Source organism: Carlito syrichta, unplaced genomic scaffold, assembly GCF_000164805.1.
Source record: "Carlito syrichta isolate Samal-C Ts95f unplaced genomic scaffold, Tarsius_syrichta-2.0.1 Scaffold301536, whole genome shotgun sequence".
NCBI lineage: Eukaryota > Metazoa > Chordata > Mammalia > Primates > Tarsiidae > Carlito > Carlito syrichta.
The window spans coordinates 201,867-229,805 of NW_007245632.1; the positions used below are offsets into that span (position 1 = coordinate 201,867).

The window sequence follows — 27,939 nt, forward strand, 5'->3', positions numbered from 1 at the left end:
CCCCCCCCCTCCCCACCTGTTTCCCACTATTGCCAATCCCTTCCTTATAGTTTTATGATAACTGTTCAGGGTCCGCTTATGAGTGAGAACATGTGGTGCTTTGTTTCTGTGATAGATCACTTAATATTATAGACTCTAAGGCCATCCAAGTTGCTGCAAAGCTCCTAGCTTTGTCCTTCTTTATGACCGCATAATAGTCCATTGTGTATGTGTACCACATTTTTTAAAATCTAGTCCTCTTTCAGTGGGCAGCACACTCGATTCCATGTTTTTGCTATCGTAAATAATGCTGCAGTAAACATGAGTGTGTAGGTACCTTTTTCATAGAGTGATTTGAGTTCCTCCGGGTGTATTCCCAGAATGGGGATTGCTGGGTAGTGTGGAAGGTTGGTTTTTAGGGTTTTTGGGAATCGCCACACTGTTTTCCACAGAGGTTGTACTAGTTTACATTCCCACCAACAATATACAAGTGTTTCCTTTTCCCCACATCCCCTCCAGCATCTGTTGTTTTTTGAGTTATTGATGATGGTCATCCTGACTGGAGTTAGGTGATATCTCAGTGTGGTTTTAATTTACATTTCTTTGATGACTAGTGAGGCTGAGCATTTTTTCATCTTTTTTCTAAGAGAGAACTAACTAGAACATGTCTGCTGGACCTCTAAGTGATTTTATTCTTTTGCATGTATTATTTTATATTCAATGTTGGGAGAGAACACATTTGGGCACTGTGTTCCATTAGGTTGAATTTCAAATATGTTTTTGGTCTGCCTCGCTTTTTAGTCATTAGAATAAAAATGGTTCTGCAGTTTTACTTATTTTTTTTTTCTTGTTCAGTTGTCAAGAAGGTCCTGGTGGATCTACTGACCTCTAGTTTTCTCTTGAATTTTCTACCTAACCTTTTGATATCTATCTGTCATAAACAACACATTTCATAATCTATTCCAGATTTAACATTTTCTAATGTTTTATATCTCTCTTTCTAGAGTCACCTCCCTATAAAAAGAAACCTCTGCATTTTTCATTATTTTCTAATCAGTATTTCCCATTAATCTTTTATTAGTGACCTAACAATTAAATATACAATTTAAAATATTCTAAGTACTCCTATTTTTTTGGATTTTTTAAATTATAAAGATGTGGGGTGCAATTCAGGATTTGGTATACAAACGTTGATTATGCAGGTACCCTTGTTGATGAGGTATGTCCATTTCTCCCCTAGCAGTTTCCCTCAACTGCCAATCCCACCCCTCCCTTGTTTGCCATTATTGATTGATAATTTAGTTCATGTAATTTGAGTTAGTCACTATATAACATGTTCAGCCTGCCTGACTGACAATATTGAAAACTCTGGTATACTTTGTAATTATAATGTATTTTGTGTGACATTATTTTTAAGAGGCTTTAATTTTCACAATTTGTACTCAAAGAGCTTTTTACTTTAAGTTGATCTCTTTGTCCTTTTCAATTATTTTTTGTTTTCCTCCAAAAGAATTCTGACTTACATATAACAAAGAGGTCTTTTGGGATAATTTTTTCTACTGTATCATATAAAGTCAAAGGCATTCTGATTCTTTTTAATGGAAAATAGTGTTAGTAGCAAAATCTGGTCTTCAGCAAAGTACATTAGATGGCTTCTCAAAATACTCAAGATAGAAAAGGATGATATGCAATAAGAATTCTCCTCTAAAAAAACCAAAAACCGTGTGTGTGTGTGTGTGTGTGTGTGTGTGTGTGTGTGTGTATGTGTTCTAATTTACCTTTGGCTGTGTTTAAGTTTCTTTTTCTTTTGCTCTGATAACTTAATCCTATTCTCTTTTTTAATCCACTTCTCCCATTTGTTTAAATTTTAGTGCTACCTTCCAAACTTTAGATTTTTCCTGTGGGAGATACCATGGTGAATATAAAATAAAATATATTCTTCCTGTCGCATTCTCCTCTCTGGTGGTTACCCAACAGCATCTATTCAGTCCTTGAAAGGAGAAACTAGTTCCAATTGACTTTTCCCTTTATCCCCTGAATGACTCAGGTTCTTCCAGTTAATGGCAGAGGATATGAATGAGGAATAACAAATTAAGGATGTATTTAGGAATACAATCTGTAAGGCATGGTGACTGAGAGTGTCTGTAATTTGTTCTTTCTCATTCATATCCTCTGCCACTACTTTCATCAAAATACTCATTATTCAGCAGCTACACTATTGTTTAGTACGTGATTTTTTAGGACAATTAGAGATTATAAATAAGGAAAATGAAAACTGTAACTTGCCTGTAGTTTTTCGCTTCAGAGAGTGTCCCTGCTTTTACTTTCACCAAAATGAGTCAATATAAGCCGTACTATTTTCCTTTGTCATTTCGCTCAATACAGTGTTGTACAGATGCTTCTCAACTTGCAATTAGTTGTTCCCAATAAACCCATTGCAAGTTGAAAATATTGTGAGTTCAAAATGCATTTAACACATCTCATCTACTAAACACTATAGCTTAACCTGGCCTACCTTAAATGTGCTCAGAACATTTATGTTAGCCTATAGCTGGGCAAAATCGTTTCACACAAAGCTTATTGTAAAATGCAGTGCTGAATCATTCATGTAATTTGTTAAACACTGTTCTGAAAGTGAAAAACAGAGTAGTTGCATGGGTGCTTGAAGAATGGAGCTGTTTTGGGCTAGTTGTTGTTGTGATTGTGTATTTGTCTATTCAGGCTGCTATCGCAAAATACCTTATATTGGGTCATGAATACAGAATGGAAATGTCTTCTGGAGACTGAGAAGTTCAAGATCAAAGCACCAGCAGATTCAGGGTCTGGCGAGGACTGGCACTCTGCTCCGAGGATGGTGCATTCTCACCGCGTCCTCATGTGATGGAAAGAAGGGCAAGACCACTTCCTTCAACCTCTCTCATAAGCGCACTAATTCCATTCATGAGGGCAGAACCCTCGTCACTGAATCGTTTCCCAAAGGCCTCCTTCTCAGTAATATTCTTTCTGACGTAGGGATTCTGGGGCACATCAACATTCAGACCACAGCAGGTGGCAAGGCTAGTGAGAAAGCAGAGGCAATACCGAGTATCCTTGAACAATGTGCCTTCACTTTTTCTCAGCGGAAAACCTCATGTGTTCTTTTTAGTATATAAATATTATAAATTTTGCTATTATCGTTTATTAATGTCACATTCCTACTGCAAAGAATAGATTGATTAAAGAGAGTAGGTCCAAAATTTAAAATCCTTTCTAGAAATTTCAGGTCTTATTTAAAATTTAAAAATTTACTTTAGACAAAACAATATTCTATTACTTTCTGAGTAGCAACATCTCAGAAGTAATTTTCTTTTAAAATTAAGAATTCTTGCTGGGCTTGGTGGCTCAGCCTGTAATCCCGTGCTCTGGGAGGCTGAGGTGAGTGAATTGCCTGAGCCTGCGGATTCGAGACCCACCTGGGCAACTTGGTGAGACCTCATCTCTACAATACATCAAAAAATTAGCCGGGCGTGGTAGCGCGTGCCTGTAGTTCCGGCTACTCGGAAGGCTGAGGCCGAAGGATCGCCGGAGCCCAGCAGGGCGAGGCTGCGGTGGCCGGGAGCAGCCACTGCACTCCAGTCTGGGTGACAGAGTGAGACTCCAACTCAAAAAAAAAATTAAATTAAATTAAGAATTCTTTTATGACATGAATTGGTGTCTTTGAGTTACAGAGGGGAATTTTCATGAGCTGACAGTAAGGGTACTTGAAGTGTTGTGCTGACCCAGTTTTGGAACCAGTTATTTTTGTGATTGTTGTTCACATGACAATAAACAGCTACTCTCGTAATTATGTAGTTGAGCTACACTTATGGTTGGTTAGCAGGATGTGCTAATTAGATTAGAGTCATAGATTCGATGACCATATATGGAGTAGTTTTTGGCATTTTTTCCATGACTGTAGCTTATCCCTGAAAAAAACAAACTAGAAAAGAATCATTTTATCACTTCTAAACCAGACAAGGCAAGGTTACTTTTGATATGATTGCCTTGAATAGATAGTATCAGTTGCAAATATCTGGAAATGTATGATGCTGTTCATAAGAATTGCTGAGAAAAACAAAATCAGAATCAGTAGAAATCTAGAACCATTCCTAAGGTTACTTCAGTGATGTCATTTTTACATATGAAATAGAAAATTAATTCATCTATAATCCTCTAAAATATTGATCTTATAACATAGCTTCATAGTTAAAGATCAGGACTTGCAATGTGTGTAGTCTTAAGAGTCTACAACTCTGAAGTTTCAAATTATATTGTGTGCAGCTTTTCCACAGATGTAATAAAGAATTTTTTCAGTTTTCTGAAGTGTTTTTAGCTTTATTTCTGACTGCTAAACCCAATTTGGGGCATAGAATTCAAACAATTGCTTAGCAGTATACTGTATCTTTTTCCTTTACCTCAAGCACTGTACTTAAATACATAGAAAATACTTATAGCTGGGCTCGGTGGCTCAGCCTGTAATCCCGCACCTTTGGGAGGCTGAGGTGATTGGATTGCCTGAGCCCGCGGGTTCGAGACCCGCCTGGGCAGCGAGACCTCATCTCTACAATAAGTCAAAAAAGCAGCCAGGCATGGTAGCGCATGCCTGTAATTCCAGCTACTTGGAAGGCTGAGGCGGAAGGATCGCTGGAGCCCAGCAGGTCGAGACTGTGGTGACGACGAGGGGAGTGGCCACTCCACTCCCGTCCGGGCGACAGAGTGAGACTCCAACTCAAAAAAAAAGAAAATACTTACATTATAGTTGGAGTTATAAATAGGCATTTCCATTTTAAATTATCTTTATGTATATTCCTTGTTACTGTGTATATCTTACATCTCAGATTGTTCTTATCATTAAATGAAGAATTATTACATTGGAATATCATCAACACATTGTTCTTTCTGCAAAATTTATAATCTCAAAAGACAATATTAAATGATTTATAAATAAAGAAGTTTATACACATAGGCGTTAAAAGTTGTCACCTAAAGGCTATTTTTTATAGGTGACTTCATAGAAGGACCTTTGAAAGATTTTTGTAGTCATGGCAATATTTGTGCCTGTGCATGTGAAAGATAGAACCAGTCTAAGCTACCATAAACTTAAATAATCTATAATTCTGGTATTCTTTCTGACTCTTGACTATTGCATGATTACACTTTTTAATACTCATTTCACTTTGAAACCATAATGTGCCTAGAGTTTCAATGAATAAAAACATTTCATTTTTATCTTATACCATTTAAATATGAGACATATTTCACAGGTACAGTTATTGAAAAGCATGTTATTCCTCTTTGATTTTGTACTTTACACATGTTGAACACTAATTTTTCTTCAAGAATTATATGCTTAAAATGCACTTGGATGTGAAATAAGTTTCATTTAGTTAATATGGGCCCTAGTTAGTATCCTGGATATAAGTAGAGCACAATTTTAAAAGGTGACTAAAGCTTTTTGCTATATAAATGAACACAGCAACTCTACGAATGTATTTTTTTCAGCCAAAAAAAAAGAAGAAAAAAAAACCCCAAACTGGGGTTTCATATTAATTTTACAGCACCTGGTTATATCCTTTTCAAGGGTAACATATGCAAACATAGCTGCACTATCAAACCAACCTCAAAAAGAGTCATTTTATCACTTCTAAACCCGACAAGGCAAGGTTACTTTTGCTATGTCTGCCTGGAATGGATATTATCAGTTGCAAAGTATATAAAACAATATGTCTTGGTTTTGAAAGGGACATGAGCTATATGCTGGTGTTGGTCTTGGAGTTCACTAATTTGTGCAAAGAATGATGGTAAGATATTATAGCATAATTAGTGATGCTTTTCTTTTTGTTTTGAAATTATTTCACAAATTCTGAAATAGTCCTTAGAGGGTCTAAAGATAACAGATGATTCCTTTTCAGTTTTACATTGAATAGGTTCTCAGCTAACCTATTAAAATTTAATTTAAATTGAAAACGTTGTTATGAATACTAAAACGTCATGCATTAGGAATTAGACCCTCTTAGAGTGTAACTGTGAAGAAGTTCAGATGACTTTTATCTACTAGTTTGTGATTTAAAATGCACTGCAACATATCATTCTTGACCTTTAACATTCTAATTATTCTCTTGTTTATTACAGCGTTAGTAGAAATGCTTGAAAATTTTGTCCTTCATCTCACTGAAAGCCCATCTGAATGCTACTTCCCCTCAGTGGAATATACAGGTACATCTTCAGCATTTTGAAGTTTGGGAAATACTCAGTGGGCAAATAGATATTTCATGAAGTTGTATAATTAGATTACAAATACGCACAGATTTTCCATCCTAGATATTTCTCACTTGATGCTATGAATGTTCCAGACATCAGGGTCCTCTCTTTACAAATGTATGGGTTTCCTTATAACTCTGGGGACTTCGTCCTTCCTTAAGGCAGTGTCTTCCATTCTTCTGGTTTTACCTGTTATCTCCTTGTGGTCACCTCTGCTCGTATTTCACTTACCTCTCATTTACTGATGACTTCAAAATTTATGTCTTTTGCTCAAAGATCTACCGTAAGCTTTATTTTTATAGACACATTTGCAAATAGGTAAATATCACAAAACCCCTCAAACTCAAAATGTCCAACAGGGGATATTTGTACCTGTCTGAGCCAACATGACAGGCAAGCTGGTATCTCTCCTATAGCAGTTCCTGAGGGGCTTAATCTCAGCTTTGACTCCTCTTACTGCAGTCAGGGAATTATCCTAACTAATTGTTCAGGAACTTGCTGGGTGATGCATTTTCCTCTGAGCCAAAACCAGTGTTCTCATTATCTGTCCCTTAGCAGATCCCAGAGCTGCCCAGTTTTGCCACAGCCACTCTTGCTGCAGTCGGGGAGCAATCTTGTTTGTTCAAAGATCTGCTGGGTGATTTGTGTCCCTCTGGGCCAAAAATGATAGGCATACTAGGCTCCATCCCACAGCAGATCACAAGGAGTCCAGTTTCAGCTCTGGCCCTTCCAGTTACAATCAGGGACCTACTCTGTGCCAGCATCTGCTGTGTAATATATGCCCATCTGAGCCAATGAGACAGGCTCACTAGCCTTTTTCTCACAGGAGGTACTGAGGGGACCCAGTCACAACTCTGGCCAGTGCGAACCATAGGGAGACCTGCTGGGAGGCATGCCTATCTGGACCACTGGAACAGCCATTTAGACCAAGTTCCTAGCCAGTGTTTCCACATGGCCCCAGGACCCTTCCTGGGTTTTCCCCAGGTCTGTCTGGGCCAGAAAGCCACATCAGCCTTGAAGTTTTCATGAAACTTGCAGCAAACCCGGGCTACAAGTGTCCTCTAGTGCTGAGACAGTGGCGGTGGTCACAGGCTCATGGAATTTACAGTGAGTCTGCTTAGAATCTGTGCAAGGCCCTTTGAAGACGGATACGCACAAACAAAGCCAGATTGCAGACTAAAATAAAACCTAATTCCTCAATGTGCAGATACCATCGCATGTCCACAAACATTAAGAACATACAGAGAAATATGACCTCACCAAATGGACAAAATAAGGTGCCAGAGACCAAAGTGAGGGAGATGTGTGATCTCTAAAAGAATTTAAAATAGGTGCTTTAAGGAAGCTTAGCGAACTTTAAAAAAAAAAAAAAAAAAAACACAGAAAATCAATTCAGAAATTTATTAGAGAGATTGAAAGCTTGGGGAAAAAAAGCAAACAAATCCTGGAGCCGACAAGTGCAATGAATGAAATGAAAAATGTGGTGGAGAGCATCAACAGCAGAATTGATCAAACAGAAGGAAAAAAATTCATTGACCTTGAAGACAAACTATATGAAAATATATAATCAGAGGGGCATAAAGAAGAAACAATGAAAGAAATAAAGAAAGCTGTGGAATCTGTAACACAGCATCAAAAGAGCAAATATTTCGGATATTAAAGTTAAGGCACAATAGCCGGGCTCGGTGGCTCAGCCTGTAACCCCGCGCCTTTGGGAGGCTGAGGTGAGTGAATTGCCTGAGCCCGCGGGTTCGAGACCGGCGTGGGCAGCGAGACCTCATCTCTACAATAAATCAAAAAATCAGCTGGGTGTGGTAACGCATGCCTGTAATTCCGGCTACTCAGAAGGCTGAGGCGGAAGGATCGCCGGAGCCCAGCAGGTTGAGGCTGCGGTGGCTGGGAGCGGCCGCTGCACTCCAGTGGGTGACAGAGTGAGACTCCAACTCAAAAAAAAAAAAAAGAAATCTCAAGACATAATCAAACTCTCAGACTCAAAGAGAAAATCATGAAAGCAACAAAAGAAAAGAAACAAATGATATGTCAGTGAGGTTATATACACCTGGCAACAGACAGCTCATAGACTGTGAAGGAGTGGGACAGTGTTGAAAGAAAAAAAAAAAAAAAAAACACAAAAAACAAAAATACCTTATCCAGGAAAGCTATCCTTAAGATATGAGGAGAGAAGAATTCTTTCTCATGCAAACAAAAGCTAGGGGGATTTTTGCTGTCAAACCTGTCTACAAGAGTGCTAAAGGGAATTTTTGAGTTGAAGGAAAAGGATACTAACGTGACTTTCCATTAACAGTGCAATGATATTGTGTAGACCACTTATATTTTTATACAAAGACTAAAAGACAAAACTATTCTGAAACTAATTCTGCAGTTTGTACAGTTTGCTAGAGATAGGCAATATAAAATATGTAAATTTTAAATATCAGAATGTGGGGGGAGAAAGGAGTTATGTATGGTGTTTTGGGGGATTTTTTTTCTCAATCAAAGTTAAGTTAGTATCAGTTTTAAATAGGATGGTTTTGTAAGCTTTAATGGTAATCATGAAGCAAAAATCTATAATAGGTACATTAAAAATTAAAAGCAACAAATTAAACATACTACAAGAAAAAAGCATCGCTTAACCACAAAGGAAGATCATAGGTTAAAAAAGGAGTTACAGAACAACTAGTAAACAAATAGCAAAATGGTTATTATATATTAATAAATAAAGCATCAGCTTCATCTGTACCTTATGAAGATTATTTTAGTGACAGTGTAACGGAGAGATTAAGTATGGAACTCAAATTTTCTAAAGATGAACATCCAGTACTTAAGGGGCAGGGAATGAAGTGACTGAAGAAAGCAGAGACGTGGCATGTACTTATAATAATCATTATATCATCAAGGGTAATCGTTCTTCTTCTCTGTAAGGATGTTGTGACTTCTCCTTTTGCTGAAGAAACCTTCGTTCAAATATATGTTATTTATTCAAGTAAGACAAAGTATATTTCCAAAATATTTATTTATTTATTATTTTTTTGAGTTGGAGTCTCATTCTTGTCGCCCAGGCTGGAGTGCAGTGGCACACTCCCGGCCACCGTAGCCTTGACCTACAGGGCTTAGGCAATCCTTCCGCCTCAGCCTACCAAGTTGCTGGAACTACAGACGCACGCCACCATGCCTGGCTAGTTTTTGTGATTTATTGTAGAGATAAGGTCTCACCAAGTTGCCTATGCTGGTCTCGAAACCCTGGGCCTAAGCAATCCTCTTGCCTCGGCCTCCCAAAGTGCTGGGATTATAGGCTGAGCCACTGCACCCGCCCCTCAAAAATTTTTTAAATAGTATATATACTCCCAGTCTGGCCTAGCCTCTTTCTATCCTTATTATCCTTCACTGCCCAAACACATCCTAAGCATTCACTCCACTGAACCTGTAGTCCTGTCATTCCTTCTGGATGGACATGGCATTATCATGTGGGTGAACATGGCATTATCATATGGGTTCCCCAGGATACCCACCTGCTAATGCCCAATCATCTATAAGTTTTTAGCTAGAATGTCACCTTCCCTCTTTCACCTAAGCAGAAGTCTGTCCTCTGTGCTTCTATTGCATTTGCTTTAAACTTTCGATTTAATAGTTTTTATTATATTGTAGATGACTAGTCTAAGTTGTTCCATTAGATCTCAATTTCATCTTTAATACAGCATTTTATTAAAATACACTGTTATATAAGCATTAACATTCACATAAATGCATTTCTATAACAAGTAAATATGTTACTTATCAGTTCACATATATCAATACTAAACATGTTGATATTTATCAATACACCCTACACCTAATTATACAGATAGTGACATCTAATGTGAATTTGGGAACGGGTTAAAGGAGATCTTACAAGAATAAAAACGGGGAAATGAGAGGAGAATGCATGAAACAAAAGGTAGCACGAAACAAAAATGAAAGTAGGTGAAGGGAAATGATATTTATTGTGCACCTTTCCTAAGTGAGAGTTTGTTGAGACACTTGATATACATTGTATCGTTCAGTCCTGTAACTACTTTCTGAATTAGGCATGATCATCATATTTAAAATAAGGAAGCTGAGGCACTGAGGAAAGAAAACATAAATTGTGAAGAAATTTTGAAGAAAAGCATTTGTGAAGAAAATTATAACCATGTGAATAAATATAAAAATTCATGTGAAAAACATGCAGGTATTGGCGATTGAGTCTGGGAGTAACAGAATGAGTAAGAAGTGATGGTCATGCAGATTTGCATGACCAAAGTGAGCATCTCTAGTCTCAATCATCTCTGATCTCTACAGCTTTCTTTGGTACATTGTTCAGCTGAGCCATATTTCCTATGGAGAATCTAAAATTAAAATTATATTGTATGTGCTATCTAAGTATTCCACAAAACTGATTTCTCGGTGTGCACGTATTTACTGCACCTTGTTGTATTTCTAAATTATGCTGAGTGAGAGCTCAGATGTCAGCTTTGTTGAATGTATTATCTAGGCAGATAAACCCTGGATGCAAATTTAAATTCCTTAAAGCCTCCAGCTGATCAGCTATCAACCAGAGTCTTATAGCAAAGCCAAAAATAAAGTGGTTTTCTGTTTATTGATTGTTTAATATTTATTATTGCGTTTTGATGGGCTTGTATTGTTTTCTTCCCAAGGCTTTAAGTATCATCAACCTTTATCATGTATTTTTTGACTGGTGGAACAATGTTTTGTATTTTAAAATTTCGCTCTATTTTTTTTTAAATAAGCATGTTTTGGTATAATATATTTGAAAGCAAGTTCTGGGTAAATATATTCAATGCTTTTTTTTCAGGTTTCTTGAAATGAGAAATTGATTGTCTTTTTTAAATGACAGCCTTCTAAACCCTAAGGTGTTTGAAATTAGAAAAACACAATCATCCATCTGTTGTTAGAAATCCTGAAATCTCCCTCAGGATTTCTATCCATTATAAAATTTGCAGATCTGGAAAAATCAAATTAGTTTGGCTGTTTATCCCCTTAACGAAAGAGGAAAGAACAAATAGATGAAGTTCTGCACATCTCCAGTTTGTAAATCCATGCAGGTATCTTTCAAAATCTTAACAGAAATTAATTTTGTGTTGGCTCAATTCCCTGGAACTAGGTGGGGATTTTTCCCTACTGTAATTGCTGCTTTGGAATGATAAATTAGGTGCTTCTTTCAGGGTACTAGGCATTTTTATTTTATCTCTTCATGATGTTAGTTAATCAAAAGTCTGGGGAAAATATTAAAATTTTGCATTGTTTCACCTTTTAGTTGACTATTAAAATACAGTTTTTGTTTAATATATACACTTGCACACATTTTTATACTTTCTGTGAATTTTAAGCTAACATGCTCTTTTCTGTCTTACCTTTATGAAACATGTTTGTGGGTAAAGCACAATGCGTAATAATTGCAAGGAAATATGTCCTTGCAATGAAACTGTCCTTAAGAAGGGGAAATAGGGCATACATCTACAATGATAAACTAGGCCAACTGCAGCTTATAGTGTGGTAGAAAATTAAAAAATGAAAAGAAACTGACATTTTTAGCTGGCCTCTTTGTTTTAGGCAATGTGCCTTTTGGTATGCTGTTTGAATTGGGTTACTGTCAGTGAGGGGTTTTGTTTAAAGTGCCACAGGTAAAGTGCCACAGGAAAGGGCCATCCTTGTCAGTCAGTGCTAGCATGCAAGGAAGTACTAAGAGAAGGAAGTAATAACGGAGCATGAGGGGTGCTTGTGCTGCCTCCTGGGAAGCAAGAACTGGAAGACAGAAGAGGGGAAGAATCTTTCAGGCACGGGAACTGCGTAACCGAGACCCAGAAGAGTAGTGCTTTTCCTTCAGGTCACATTGACTGAACCTGTTAGGAGGCAGAGAATTACAGTGGCTTGAGGGCAAGGACTGAATTTTGTGTCAGGAAGAATGGAATGAAATGGTTGGGAACAACCACAGACTAACAAGAGATGCAACGGAACCGCAGACTGACTTTGGAGAAGGGAGGGAGGAGGAAACTGCCCATGGAGTTCTTTGGGTGGTGGGAGTTCTCTGATGGTTGGACAAACCCAGCAGGACTTCCAGAGAATCAACAAGCAGCCGGCAGTAACTGCTTCTCCAACCATGGATTCATCCTCCAGTGGAGAAATTGTTTTGTCAAATTATTTTTCTCCACACTATTAGCCAAGTCCCAGGCAGAATGGATTTAACTTCTGCCATGGCTCTGTGTGCTAGCTTTGCAAACCACAGCATTACCAGAATGAATAATCTCAGTCCATGTTACATAAACTTTGCCAACTTCTGAAACTATTATATTTATAATTAAAATTATTGGCTATTTTACTGTTAAGAGTCACACTCCCAGTAGGACCTCCAGAATGTTAAGTCAGGCCCGCTGGGGGTGTGGGTGTCTGGTGTGTAATCTGATGCCACATGAAAGATGTAAAGAATTACACAGAAGTTAGATTGGAAAATATAGTTTATTTAACAAGTAAATTAGAGATAGAGAGAGGAGATTCACCTCCCAAGGCAGCGAAGGGGGCCAAAGCCAGGAAACATGGTGACAGCCTTAGTTCAAAGAGCACATGAGCACGCCAGAGTCTAGTAAGGCAAGGCTGCAATGGCCTGACAATGGTGGTGGCTGCCTGAGATTGAATGCTTTTAACCCTTGCCTTGGATGGGGAAGGTCATTAGGTGATTTGGTGGTGGTCTGCTCCACATCATCACCAAGGGGCAGATAAGTGCATCAGGTGATGGACAGCAGGCAGCTGGGTGGGTTAGTCACATGTTTGCTGCCATGGTGGGCAGGGGTCCTGTCTGTGTCATTTAGGTCATGAAGGACTGATTAGGTTAACTTGGGGATTTGCGGGGATCTGCTCCCAGAGGGGCTTTTCCTGCAGTCGGACGTTTCACAAGTTCCTTGACTACAAGGTGGTCTTATTATCCTTTCTATGGCTTCAGCCAGCCAAGGGGTGATCTTTGACCAGTTTCCTAGAGATTATTATGCTAAACTATGAGTTGAAAGGTGGGACCGTCCTGGTCTTGCCAGGGATGGTGATTTGCTGTAGGGTTCGGGGTGCTGCTTCCCCTCCTGTAAAATGTAATTTTAAAATGTCTAAATGCCTCCTAAAACCTGCCTGTTGGAAATTTATCTTATCTATGTGTAACCAGTGCTAGATTCGGAGCAAGTCCGGGGTAAAGGCTCTGCAAAAATGGCTATGCTGAGGCAAAACTCAGTTTATTCTAGGTTTCAATAGGTACCTCCTTTCATTTACATAATGATAATTTCATATTAACATTCTTGGATTGAATTAAGCTTTGTTCAGGAAGTGGGGTAAGTGTGATGCTATGGTGTCATTGTTTGCTTGACTCTTTTTCAGCAACTTATTTCAATGATGCTTTCCCCAGTGACTCTAGGGAGTGGGAGTCATATCTTCTATGTGTTACTTAATTTGCATGTACAGAAAATGCTTCTAAGTCCCTGTCTGTTTCCTTCTCCACCTTCTAGTTTGATATTTTAAGCACAGTTTATTTTGTTGCTATTTGTGGGATGTTTGTTCATTCATCCGCTTATTCATTCACTCTGTTTCTATTAGGCACCTATTATGTATCCCACATGCTGTTGTTCCTATACGAGCAAATTACTGGTTACCAGCCATGTACGTGTATCAGATTCCCTTGAAGACATCCTGTTTTTATCATTGAATTTTACTTAGTCATGTTGCCCATCAATTTTGTTTTATTTCTGAAGATTTTAATTCCTGCTTCATAAGTTCCCATCATCCAGGAAGTTTCTTACACTGAACATTTGTAGTCACATATCCATTTCTGCATGCTAAGTTGTCATATTGTATATCAAATGCAAGTTTAAAACGTAAGCCTCTCTTTTAATATATGCCCCTAAACCATTTTCTGCCTTCTTCATTCCTGTTTTAGGAAAGTTTTCATTTCTTCACATTTTTTTTTCTATAGGATTTTGTTCATGCTAAAGTTATTTGCACCTCTTTCACCTCAGCGATTTTTAAAATATGGGTATTTGGTGTTTGTTTTGGTAGGCCAACAACTCCATATATCCTCATTCAAAAGGTTTTTGGAGAATTTGGTACCTTCATTAAAATGAAATTTGGACAGAGGGGTGGGGTATAGCTGCCTGATTGTACTATATCTAAATTTCACTTTTATTACTGTAAGTGTGGATCTTTAGTGTATGTACCAGAACTAAGATAATAGAGGTCTTTAAAAATACCCTCAGCTATCTGATTTGGTAGTCTGAAATTGAGTCTATTTATTCTTACTTTTGACAAGTTCCTCAGAGGATTTTGATGCACTGCCATAATTGGGAACCATTTTCTGTTAAATGTGCAGCATTCATTTTTTTATTCTGAAGATAGAGTCATAAACTTTTAGAGATGCTCTAGACCTTGGCAATTATTTATACAACTACAGGAAAGGCAAAGGTCTCATTCCAGGCCTCCCAACTAGACCACTCTGGAAGAACTCCTTTCTCTCACAGGTAGAACTAAAAGAAATGGATCCTCATTTAATATGCATTCCTTTCGGGTGACTCCTCTCACCTGGCTCTTTAACTTTATTTTGTTTTTTACTGATGTTCAGTCAGTGTTTCCTACTAGAAGCCACTCTGATCTTTGGAACACATGACACTGGGAACGCCATTCTAGCTCCCTTCTTCACCTACTGCACACTCCTCCTTTACTGTTCAGATGGCTATCTGTTTTATACTTTCTAGCATGAACATTAATAATTACTATACGCACACAGTTCTGTATATTAGTAAAGGTAGTATACATCTTATTTTTAATGCTTAATCAATTTTATGTGTACCAGAATTCTAAGCACTATTTAATCTAACTTCAAATGTTTCTGGCAATAGTTTATAAAAGTCACATTGTTGTCACTGTGGCACATTGACAACTGATAGGAGGTCTAATTCATGACTAGAGGAATTCAGAGTTTTTATACTTACTTTCTTGAAACTATTTAAATTTTGCAAAATTAGCCAACACTGCCAACAATACAACCCTAAAGTTTTACATTATTTAAATTTGGGAAACTGAAGTATAATTCAGCATGAAGTATAGGATTACCAGAAGATTCCTGATAGCTACATACAGAATTTAACCTGATTATGTTGTACTTTTGATTTAAAACAAAAACAAAAACAAAAGCAAAACTATGTTTAACTTTTGGCCAAATACAATGCTGATAAGACTAAAAATTGGAAATTATAGTAAATATGAATGATAATTTATAGCTTTAAAATTTTTTCTTGATTCTGTGAGAGAGAACAGTTTATTATATATGTATATATGACCATGCATATGTAAGCGTGTGTGTGTGTATATATATATATATATATATATTTGATACAAGTGCCAAAGACCTAAATAAAAATTTTTTTCTATGCAGAATCAGAGACAAAATGATTGACTCCTAAATGGGGGTAAATCTGTTTTTAGCAACCTGTCTCCTTTCTCTGTCCCTCCTTGTATGATAGATTTTATTTTTTTCTCCTGAAGACCTCGGGTACCTCATAGCCCATGATTCATCGGGAGAAGAAAATTCCATCCTCCCTCTAGTTGAAACATTTTGAGACTACATCATATCATCTCCATTGCCTAAACCTGTTGCTACGGGAGGAGGGTCTTTTAATAGCAGAAGTACAGAACTGATATCCTCCCCAAGGGATAAAGGGTACATCTGGTAGTATCTCTTTTTTTGTTTTGTTTTGTTTTTAGTTGGAGTCTCACTCTGTCGCCCAGACTGGAGTGCAGTGGCTGCTCTCGGCCACCGCAGCCTCGACCTGCTGGGCTCTGGCGATCCTCCCGCCTCAGCCTTCCGAGTAGCCGGAATTACAGGCACGCGCTACCACGCCCGGCTGATTTTTTGATTTATTGTAGAGATGAGGTCTCGCTGCCCAGGCGAGTCTCGAACCCGCGGGCTCAGGCAATCCACTCACCTCAGCCTCCCAAAGGCGCGGGATTACAGGCTGAGCCACCGAGCCCGGCCTGGTGGTATCTCTTAGTGAGGGTTATAAATAACCAGGTACGTCCACTAGTGCATCTATTAGTAAGAATCACAAATAACAGGGAATTCTAAGCTATGTGCAGTATAACTTAACTTTTGCCATCATAAGCAAAATGTAACAACATGGGTAAGTTTGCATTCCAATCTAAATAAGTAAGTCTCAGGTGTAGCTTATCAAGGAATTAGCCACGTGCTTTTTAAAAGTTTTCAAAACATCTTTAGTTTTTTTTAAGCTTTTAAAGCTTATTTTTGTTTTATTTTTCTTTTAAAAAGTTGCCGCTGTGAGTAAGGTTACCAGCCAGTCTGATTTCCCTGGATTGTGAGGGGTTCCTGGGGAATGGAACTTTCAGTACTAGAACTATGAGAGTCCCTTGCGAACTGGGACATGTTGATTATCTTAAATCTAAGAGTGCTGAAAGATGAAGTATTGCTGATCCAAAGAGTAGAAATTTGACAACAGCGACGTTTAATTAGATCTTCCCTATTTTGAAGATCTGAAGTCCATAGATCTTTAAGGTTCACCTTAAATGCCACTTCTTCATACCCAGCTGGGAACAATCTCTTCATCTTCTGAACTCAGACAGCACTTTATCTATATCATTCTTACTCCATTTAGTACTTTAAGATGCCTGTATCACAGTTATCTGTAAACACACTTTATCACACCACATGGAAAGTTCTTCCAGCATATGAAGTATGACTTATCTTTTATTACCCATCGCTTCTTGGTGTCCCACACTTCCTATATCAGAAAGGGCTTATTAAGAGAGATGACTCGTTCACCAGTGAAATAGTCTATATTGGTGAGATGAGATAACACCACTGTGTAATGAAAGGGGGCAACCCATTGATAAGGGATTCAGAAAGCCTGGCTTTTGGTCTTCTCTACCACAAGATAACTGTGTGATGATTCCCTTAATTGTGTGTGCATGTATACACACTAATGGTTTCTTTAATCAAAAATTGAAGGTTTCGCGTAGACCCTGCATGCTATCTAGTGATGCTTTGAGAGTTCACTGTTAGCCTGGCCATCTAATGTTCTCAAGAACGGATCCAAATTTTCAACTTATGCTGCAGTCCTCTGTGTCACAAAACTCCTTTGCTTTTGGTATAAGATTATAGCAACTACTTCACAAAGGAACCCAGCCTACAGAGAGAAAATCATTCAGTCCATCCTCAGGCTGTCGTACATTGAAAGTAGACCACTGATTACTTAACAATTTAAATATGATGTCAGAAAAGAGATACCCATCCTTATATATATTTGTAATTCAACATTTTATATATGCATTGATTGATTAAAGTATAGAATTTCTAGATCACTTTTTGGCTAAACAGATTTTTTTTTTGTTCTGAGAACCAAGTATAAATAGATTGTTTCAAAACTGTTACTGTCTTGTATTTAATATGCTCTTAAGTGCTTTTTGTGGGAAAAAAGTTATTTGTAAAAAGTTTCCAGTTAATTCCTTTGAAAATATAACTGACAGCTTTTAAAATAATGAATTCATCAGTTTTAAAAATTCGCATTAAAATATGTAAAAATATTGCTTTCATCAATTTTCAGTTAAAATGCGATTATTATGCAGACTTTTATAACTCAGTTTCCTATTGTTTTTAGCTACTGATGCAAGTGTGAAGAATGAAAGTCTTTCATCTGTGCAGCAGCTTGGCATTAAGATGACTGTCAGGTATGTTGTAGGGAAATCTCGCTCTTGTGTATTTCTAGACTTTGTTTTATCTGTCTGATATGTGCTTAATGGTATTTAATTTAACAACCAAGTATTCTGTGTACTTTAAATGCAGAGTTTACCATTTAGAAAATAACTTTGTTTTTGCAGTTATTTTCTCCTTATTAAATGACTTCTACAGGAAATTAGTTACAGTTCATTATTATTCCAGAGGCTAATGACAATGTGCTTCAGCCCCTAAGACTATCAGGTTTTTCCAAAAATGACGTTGTAAAAATCAGCACATGGCCAGCACCATCACAGTGTTTTCTGAAATATGATTAATTCCATGGGGATGAGTGTAAAAGTATCATAAGGATAGATGCAGAAGATAAAATTAATAAGCCAAAATTACTGTAGTCTGACTTTTTATTGCACTGTAATTGGCAAAGTAGTTGGCAAAGCTCAATGGTGGGCTGAGAAGTAAGGACTGAAACTTCCCTTTCTTGCTTATTACATGGGAATCTTGATGCTCCCACTTCACCTATCGGGTCATCTTTAGAGTTGCTCTACTAAAGAAGATATGTGAGCACTGTTAAAAAGACTGAGCATTTTTATAAAATTGCAGGATGGTGAAAATGGTGTTAATTCTAGTTCATACACCTGTATCACACAGGGCATATAATATAACTCTTGATTATGTTTTGTGACCCCATACCTGCTTTTTATCCCGATATTTCATAATGTCCTTTTTCTATTCTGAAATGGAATTTATAGATAATAGAAGCAGGCTAGTTACATTTTTAAGTCAATATAATATCTTATGTGTAAAATCAGTGGAAAGCGATTTTAAGCAAGTTCGGATACACTCATAAGGTACAGCTGCCATCCATCTGTAGGGTCACTGTGACGAGAGCATCCACAAATACTGACTGATTTGGCTTCGGTGCCTCAAATACCACAAGCAGGCAAAGAGATGTTCCAAAATGGTGAAGAGGTCTCAGTCAATTTTCATACAGAATAAAAGTACTGTCTCTGCCTGATTTAATGCGTAGTTGCATTGTGTGAGAAGTTTGTATAAAACAGAGTGAGTTTGACATAATTATAATCAACTTTTTTCATAGAAGTAACAATAGGGCATTTGCAAGTTGTTGTCCAGGGCTGTCCCATGTCTACCCTCCTAGCCCTTGCTCATGAAGTACTAGGAGTCCCATTCAGCCGTCCATCACATCCCACTCCCTGCGTCATTATGACAATCAAAAACATCTCCATAAATTTTCAAAATGACTTTTGGGCTACGTGCTACCACCATTTAGGACCATTGGACTAGACTGAACTCTAAAGTGGACATTCTGTAAAACTAGCCTGTCAGCATTCCAGGTTTTAGATTCAGTTGAGGGAAGAAACATACTCTATGACTCATCCACAGGGCATCTTCATCTTGTTTTCTCCTTACTGTTTGCTCTTTCTTTAACGTTACCAGCATGTACTAGATGGATGCTGCTAATCGTAATGTATCATCCTTAGGAACATATATCGAGGGTTAATCTCTCCCGAGTGCTCTGTATGACATTGCTAGGCTAAAAGTAGAATTTAAAAAACTCGAAATGCAAGGCCTGGTACTTTTCATTGTGTGTGTCTTGTGGACTTTTAATTCAGGTATGGCAAGTTCCTTGGCCTTTTAAAAGACAGCGCAGAAAGTGATCTTACCTTGGTTCTGAAGCACTGTGCAAGATTCCTGAAACTGCAGCAAACTTCTGTGAAATCGTCTCTTCGTATCCTTTTTGAGCAGATTCACAACAGCTGAACTTTCTTCATATATTTTTCATGATTAGTTGATGAGATACCGACATATTTATGGCGAATACTTTAAGCTGTATTAGTGCTTGGCTATGATATATTCTTACAGTGTTTTATACTTTATTTTGAGCTATAATCGTTAGATTCAGTCTTACTCGTTGTGTATATGTCAGAAATAGAGTCTGACTTATAAAAATGCATACAAAGCGCTCACGTTCCTGAATTCTAAAAATGTGTGGATTTATGCTTGGTTTTGCTAGATATTTAGCAGACAGCCTCACTGCAGAAAGGCTGGCTCTGCTGCGTTAGTGTCTGAGCAGGTCGGCTTTTACGGGGCAAGCAGTCTTCCCTTCGGCTGCTCCGGCCGGTGACCTCCAGGGGATGCGGAAGCAGACCCTGCCCGTTCAGACCGCGATCGTGTCAGCCGTCTGCGGCTCATCAGCAGGCCGGGTTGCACCGCGGGCGCGGGCGCGCACTGCGGACCCGGCGGGGTGGCAGTGCCGTCGGCAGCTGCGTCCTGGGCCAGGCGGGGCGCGGGAGGCGGCGCGGGCGGCTGGCGCGGCGTCTCCGGACGGGAGCGGCCTTTCCTTGACGCGCGCCCAGTGGGCCTGCGGGGCGGGTATGCCGGCCACGACTGGTTTGCGTCCTCGCTCTTCCTGATGCTGTCGGGGGACGGGGCGAGAACCTTCCGGCTCCTCCGGCGCTTCTCCCGGCTTCTGGCCTCGGCTTTCCTGTGGCTGCCGAGAACGCACGTCTCTGTAAGTCTGCCGTCGGGTTGGGAAGCTGAGGGACGTCTCACGCCAAGTCCCCGGGATGTTATTTTCTCGGAGGAGGGCTCTGTGATAGCCTGTGGGCCTTTTTCTGCCTGGATGCGCCTCGACCCTTCTGGTTGACAGTACGGTCTGGACGTTTTCTCAGACCCTCGCAGTCTGGCTTAATGGTAACAGAACGAGAGACCAGTGACGATAAGAGCATTTCATGTAATAGGAGCGTGATAGTGAAGCGGAAGCTTAAAACAGTTCCGTTTTAAGCCTGTTGATAAGTTACAGTATTTAAATTCTACTTGGAAACAGACAGCTATTGAGTAGATTTTTGTGTTGTTGCTTTGCTAGAATCTCTTGATAGTTAAATCGCAGTATAAGAAAGTCACTTGTTTAGCAGAAATTGTAACTAGAAGAAAAGAGACACTCATTTTATGTACATTTTTGAGACCTATACAGGGTTTTTATTGAAGTATTATGATATACTTTAAAAGATTTTACTGGTCTTATTGGATCTCAGAAATTACTCTAGAGGTAAGTGTATCCCTCAATTCATTTACTGATGTTTGTGATTATTTTCCTCACTTATTTACTGCATTTTGTTAAGATCTCAAAGTATGGAAAATTGCCAACGGTATCACCTATCTAATACTTCCCAAACCTTTTTCATGACATGTTGCTTTTGGACTGAAGTCACATGGCACTCAAAGATGAACTAAGCTCATATCTATGCGGAGTCAGATGAAAACATTTCTCAAGTGTTTTTTCAATATATATTTGTGATAAGGAAAATAAAATAAAATTATCAAGGAACACATCACATTGGAAATTTTATTAAGGAAATACTTATATGCAGTTAGTGAGAGACTTTCCACTTCTTGCTCTTCACCATAATGAGAAATTGCACTCCCATGAACAAAGGAAACAACTGGCAAAAACAAGACAAAACAGTAGTTTTTTGTTGTTTTGTTTCCAATCAGTGGAAGTCTTTTCCTGCTGTGGACCAGAATTTGAGTAATTCTGTTCCCTTAAATCATATTTGAAGATTTAAAAAGTCTCACACCCCTTCCACTCTTTCATTTACAAATGTAGTGAAAATCTTAAGAATGAGTGAGGATTTTGAGTCCAATAGTTCATTTGCTGCCAAATATTTTAAAATAATGCCTACATCCCACAGATTATTCATTGAATCATAACTAGAGTTATTAGAATATGTTTTCAGACATATCTAGGGATGTCTTAAAAATGCATCTTGCAGATAGGGAATAAGAGGGCTGCTACCTAGTGTTCAGATTATATACCACCATCCAGACATCGTCAGGGAGTCGTGTTGAGCCGAACCTGTAAACATTTTAATGACAAATTATCTTTTCATGACATCAACAATCTTGTGTTCTCATTGCATTTCTTGCCATCAAATTGAAAACAGGCAGAACTCTAGCAGCTTGGATTTTATTTAATTTACCATTTTGAGGGCATCATTTAGTATGGAATATAGACCCATGAATGGAACAGAGTGACGTATTACTGGAACCTCAGGATTTTCAGAATGTTCTCTTGATATAAATCCTTGACACCTTTCTGTTGGCCAGTGAAGGCTTATGCCGTGTCTTCCTCAGCATCATTTTTTCTTTCCAAGTTCGAATACATCAAGTTGGATATTTTATTACCAGTAGTTTGTTTTAGTGCTTCTTGGTAAAACAAGCAACATTCTGTTAAGATGCCACTACAGAAATTTAATCTGGAGCAGCTAGCTGAGTGTTGGCACTAAAGTCTGCACAGCTACTGCTCTACAGTATAAGTGGTTCTATCAGTTTTTTGAGTTGGTGTTTCCTCTGTGCTGCCTGACTTGGTAGCGCATTCAGTACGTCTTACGACATTATTTGATGGGTGGTGCCTCTTCGATTTCATTTGTCCCCTTGGCTCAAACCTTGTGCCGATTTATCTGTGGAGATGGATGAAGTGAGCGAATCTGCAACATGGTGACAGATACTCTGGCCTTAACTGCTCATATCACTAACTCGTCTTCCTTCTCTAGCTCCGTCCCACAGTCTTGGAATCAACCTCAAAAAAGCAGCAACCAGTTCCTCTAATCCTACTTACCCCAACCTCATTATCCTGTTCTGTTTTTTACAGCCTGTGAATTCCTGTTACATGACTTAGCTTATGTGTTTATTGTCTGTTCACTTAAATGTAAGATCTGTGAGGGCTATGGCCTGTAATAATCACTCAATAAATATATGTTGAGTTTGTAAATTAATATTTAGATATAAATGTATAAGCAGCAGTAGGCTTTTGTTACTTCAGAAAATGTATTTAAAAGATACTAGATCCCCTGCATTTATAAAAATGTTGTAAACAGATTACCTTAAAAAAAGTTTAAAAAATAAGCCTAGGATAAGTAAAACAGGAGGTAATGAAACATTAATATTAAAGTTCAAACAATTTTAAAAACTATATTACTCATATGAGATAAAAATAATTTGAAACTTTTTTTTTTTTTTTTTTTTTTTTGAGTTGTCTCACTCTGTCACTCAAACTGGAGTGCAGTGGCCACTCCTGGCCACTGCAGCCTCGACCTGCTGGGCTCTGGCAATCCTTCCGCCTCAGCCTTCCAAGTAGCTGGAACTACAGGTGTGCGCTACCACGCCTGGCTAATTTTTTTTGATTTATTGTAGAGATGAAGTCTCGCCTGCCCAGGTGGGTCTCGAACCCACAGGCTCAGGCAATCCACTCACCTCAGCCTCCGAAAGGCGCGGGATTGCAGGCTGAGCCACCGAGCCCGGCTTGAAAAATTTATTATTTAAAGTCATTTAGACCAAAAGAGTCCCTTAATGTATTGATTTAACTAAATTATCTTCAACCATTATTTATTTATTTATTTATTTAAAAAAACCCGTTTCAAATGATGAAGCAATTATATTTTATGGAGTTTCTTTAAGATTCAGAGTTTGACAAATTGTTAATGTTGAATCCATTAATAAAATGATAGATTAAAAAGACCAAGAAATTATTTCCATATGGGAACACCTAATTTCAAAGAATACTTTTGATAAAGTAACATTCATCCACTGCTTCTCTATCTTTAAAAACATAAGAAAAGAAAAAATTGAAATAAAAACCAGAGTATTTTACATGCACATACAAACAAAACTCCACTGATGGTAAGTCAGGCTAAAGTAATACTCAAATGAACTATTTTAATTCAACATAAAGGTCAGGGGATAGTTACAGCATATAGTAGTCACTACACAACCCTTTCTTACTCCTCATAAAATCGTAATGACCAAGTGAGAAAGATTAAGGAGTTAACTGTAATGGAATTAAAATATAAATTTAGAATTAAATTTTGCAGCCATTAGCACGTCCTGGCACACTTGTAACCCCTTTACAGGGCATCAGCAAAACTAAGTTAGTCACTTGTAGGAAAGCAGGCTAGTATTAAAGCCCCTTCTCTTTCTTTCTTTCTTTCTTTTTTAAGAAAGCAGGATTCATTGAGAGGACAGAAAAGCTCCCGTAGTGGGAGGGGACCCAAAGGGGGGTTGCCTGCACCTTCTCTTTCTTATATATAACTTTAAGTCTTAATTATACTTAAATATTCTGTTTTTCCTTTTTTTTCCCTGAGAAGAGAGAAATTTCTCTTTTCCAGAATCATAGAATCAAAGTTTTGAAAAGTCTTCAAAAATTTTTGTTCACCTCTGTGCATGGCACACAAATTAACTACAACATTACTGTTCAAGCATGGCCCCATCCTCTGTCTGTAGAGTTCCAGAGGTGGAGGGCTGAACTGGACCGGAATGAATCAGTTTGAAATGAATTGGGGAGTTTCAGCTCTTTCTAATGGGGTCCTTCTATGTAGTTTCTTTAGCAACATAGAACTGAATTTTTCTCAGTATTGAGAAAAAAAAAAGACTCATCAGAACCACCTATAATAGAAGAATAAATCTAAGACTAGTGTTTTAAGTATAAATCTTTCATTCATAGTCATTAAAGTAAAATACAGTTGCTTCATGGTATGTCACTTTCTAGTATCTTTCAACCCAAATTTTTTTATTGATTTTTTTTCCACAATTTTATCTTAGCATAGATTATATATTAGTTTATTAGTTACTTAGATGATATGTTAAACAATATTATCTTGCTTGTGTACCAATTACGTTTATATTCTGAATGAAAAAGAGTTACTATTCTTCCAGAGAGTTATGATTGAATTAAATACATCAAAACACTAAATCATAATAAACAACTTGATGATTCAGAAACTGGAACCATTAAATGGCAATCCATAGGTCAACTAATAAAAGTTTTCTCTTAAGTGCGTTTGCCATGATTGCAGTGTGCAGTCATTAGTGCCTTTTCTTGTTGTCATTCAGTCAGTAATGTGTTGGGCAGTTACTCTAACAAGGCTTGGTGTTACGAGCCGTGTTGGCAAATTTCTTTCAAGGGTATAATTTATGAGACAGAAGAACTCTTAGCACTCCCAGCAACTCCACTAGAATGTTAGGTCAGGCCTGCTGGGGGGTGGGTGTCTGGGGTGCAATCGATGCCGCGTGAAAGATGCAAAGAATTACACAGAAGTTAGATGGGAAAATATAGTTTATTTAAAAGTAAATGTGAGAGAGAGAGACAAAGAGTACATGGCCGCACCAGAGTCTAGTAAGGCAACGGCAAATGGCTGCTCATGATGGCTGCTCTTGGTTGAGGCCTTTTAAAACCCTTCTCTTTGTTAGAAGGTCATTAAGGTGACTGGGTGGTGGTCTGCTCCACATCCTCATGAAGGGGCATGTAAGCACAGGGACTGGCATCAGGTGACCGACAGCAGGCAGATAGGTGGGTCAGTCACATGATTTCTGCCACAGTGGTGAGCTAGATGGGAGGAGACAAGGGGAGGGGTTTTTCCTGCAAAAGACATGTCAGACATTTCCAGTCTGCAATCTTCTTTTGGCTTCAGCTAGAATTGAATGATTGGACTGTTGGGCTGTCCTGGTCTTGCATCTGATGGAGATTGGCCGAGGGGTTGGGGTTGGCTGCCAGCTTGGCCTGTAGTAGAATGTCTGAACACTTCCTAAAACCTGCTTTTTTGGAAATTTATCTTATCTGTGTCTAATCTGTGCTAGATTCAAAGCATGTCAGGGGAAAAGTCTAAGCAAAAATGGCCATGCTGAGGCAAAAGAACTACGCTAAACTAAGTTTATTCTAGGTCTCTATATGTACCTCCTTTCATTTGTTGTGTAACAGTCACTAGTTTTTTTGAGAATGTAATTAATATATCTGTTATCTCTACTTCTAATGGATTACTCCAAAGATATTTCCAGTGCAGTGCAAAACAGATCCTATACGTAGAACTCTTGATAATATACTACTATTATATATGTATTCAGAAAATAAGTTTGCATGGAAAATTAAAATATATATGAGTTGATTTTTTGCTTTTGCATATGTGTATTAAATTTATTTATTCTACAGATAGACATTAGTGAAACATAGCATGTTTCACAAAAGAAGAGACATCAGTGGATACTAATTCTCATTCAGTCCATGTTGCTATTTTTAACCACACAATAGAAAGATTTATTTTTGTCTTAGACATCAGTGTAAAGTTGGCTACAAGACGGCATTTTAATGTGCTAGCTGTGTCTTCGTTCATCAGAGCACAGAATTGATGTTTTTGCTGTTGTTTTTGGTGTACTTTGAGGTATCGTTTGAAAAACCTGTCGTAGTTGTATATATTCATGTACATTTCTCCAATTGCATATATCCGCAATGTGAGATAATTACCTTTTTGATGATGATTGATAAAACAGGAAAGCCACTGATAAATCAACTTGTGACTTCAGAAACTTTAGTATATCACTCAAACCTAACTCTCTAAAATCACTTTAGCATTAACCATAAAGCTCAAAAGCAGTCCTTTATATTTTAACTCATATAATTGCTATGAGGTTGACCGCTCAATTTAAAAGTATTAACTTTCTTTTTTAAAAAAACATTTACAAATAAAAGTTTTCTGGTAAAGATAAGAAAATAAAATGCATTTTGGAAGTCTCTTAATTATGTAGTGTTCAGATCTAATTTGATTACCTTTTTTGATATACTTGCTAGTTGAACATTTTCCTTGATACAAAATTGTATTTTCAAGGTTATTATTTGATAAAAAATTATTGTGGGTGAATGTTGGTTTAGTATAGTAATACTCAGCAATACAATTTTGATTGTTTGCAATGATAAATTGTACCTAAGATCTAAATTGAAAAAATAATCAACTTTATGAAGAAATTACTGAAAAAAATGTAAATTTATAAATATATATTTGCATATATATATTCACATGCAGATAACATAAATACACAGATAAATATAAAGTAATATAAAAATAAAAACAAATTTTATATAAAATATTTAGCTTGAGAACTTTGGAAATACATTATGCATGTTTTCCAGTTTTAGATTTTTTTTTAAAATATAGTTTCTAATTTGGGTTATTTTTGACTTAAATTCCGATTCGGGTTAATATCGGCATAGAAAAAGTGTTTAGGTCAATATCTTTAAGAACTGGCACAGCTCAAACACTTGAACATTATAGAGTCATTGGCCAAGGCCATGAATATTAAGCAGAGTGAAATATACTTGGTATTAAAATGTAAAGTATTTATTATTCATACACTCATACATTTACGTATTCTTTCATGCAATACCCCTCCCCATCATTACACAGGGATTTAAATTGCCAATGTTACAAAGTATTAACTTTATTCCTGTGTCTTGGAAGGTATATAACACTACCATCCTCAAGATTTATTCTTTGTACAGTGTTTAAATTCAGGCTTTTAAATGTACATAATTGCAATATTTGCAGCAGCTTGTTATGCCACATTAATTGTGAAGCAGCAGTTCACAGCAAAAGAAAAAGATTTAGATAAGTATATGTTTAATTATTTGAAGTTATTTGTATATTCATGTTTAAATTTTACTTTATCTCTTTTATGCAGAGATACTTACCTGTAGACACTGTGGCGTCTGGCATCCATCCGGTACATTTCGGCAGCCTGCACTCTGTGGAAATGCTGCTGAAGGCTGAGTTGCCCCTTGTGTTTTCAGCTTTTTGCATGTCCGGTTTCGCACCTTCACAGGTACTCCGTCCATAAGGGAGCAGTGTTTCTTCCCCTCTCAGATCTCACCGTCTGGAACGAAGACGGCATCTCATCAAGTTTGGGGGATGCGCTGGAATGAAGAGAAGCGTGTTTCGGCCCTGGCGGGAGCGGATGGGGCGTGGGGGGCGGACGAGCACTGGCACGCCAGCAGGCCTCGGGTGAAGGCCGCGAGCCAAGCCGGCCTCGCCCGGCGGCCCCGCTGGTGGGCGAGGCCCCGCCGGAGGCCGGCCGCGGGGGCGCACCCG

At 38.0% G+C, this 27,939-nt stretch overlaps 1 protein-coding gene across 1 annotated transcript in view; it reads left to right on the top strand.

Annotated features, from left to right (window-relative positions):
* The window catches only part of TBC1D32 (TBC1 domain family member 32), a 246,584-nt gene that overhangs the window by 195,160 nt on the left and 23,485 nt on the right, over positions 1-27,939 (top strand). The window contains exons 25-29 of the mRNA XM_021710784.1: positions 6,130-6,213; positions 17,934-18,003; positions 19,642-19,757; positions 20,386-20,540; positions 27,533-27,673. Of these exons, the coding sequence (XP_021566459.1) occupies positions 6,130-6,213; positions 17,934-18,003; positions 19,642-19,757; positions 20,386-20,540; positions 27,533-27,673 (566 nt within the window). The remainder of the gene's footprint in view (positions 1-6,129; positions 6,214-17,933; positions 18,004-19,641; positions 19,758-20,385; positions 20,541-27,532; positions 27,674-27,939) is intronic.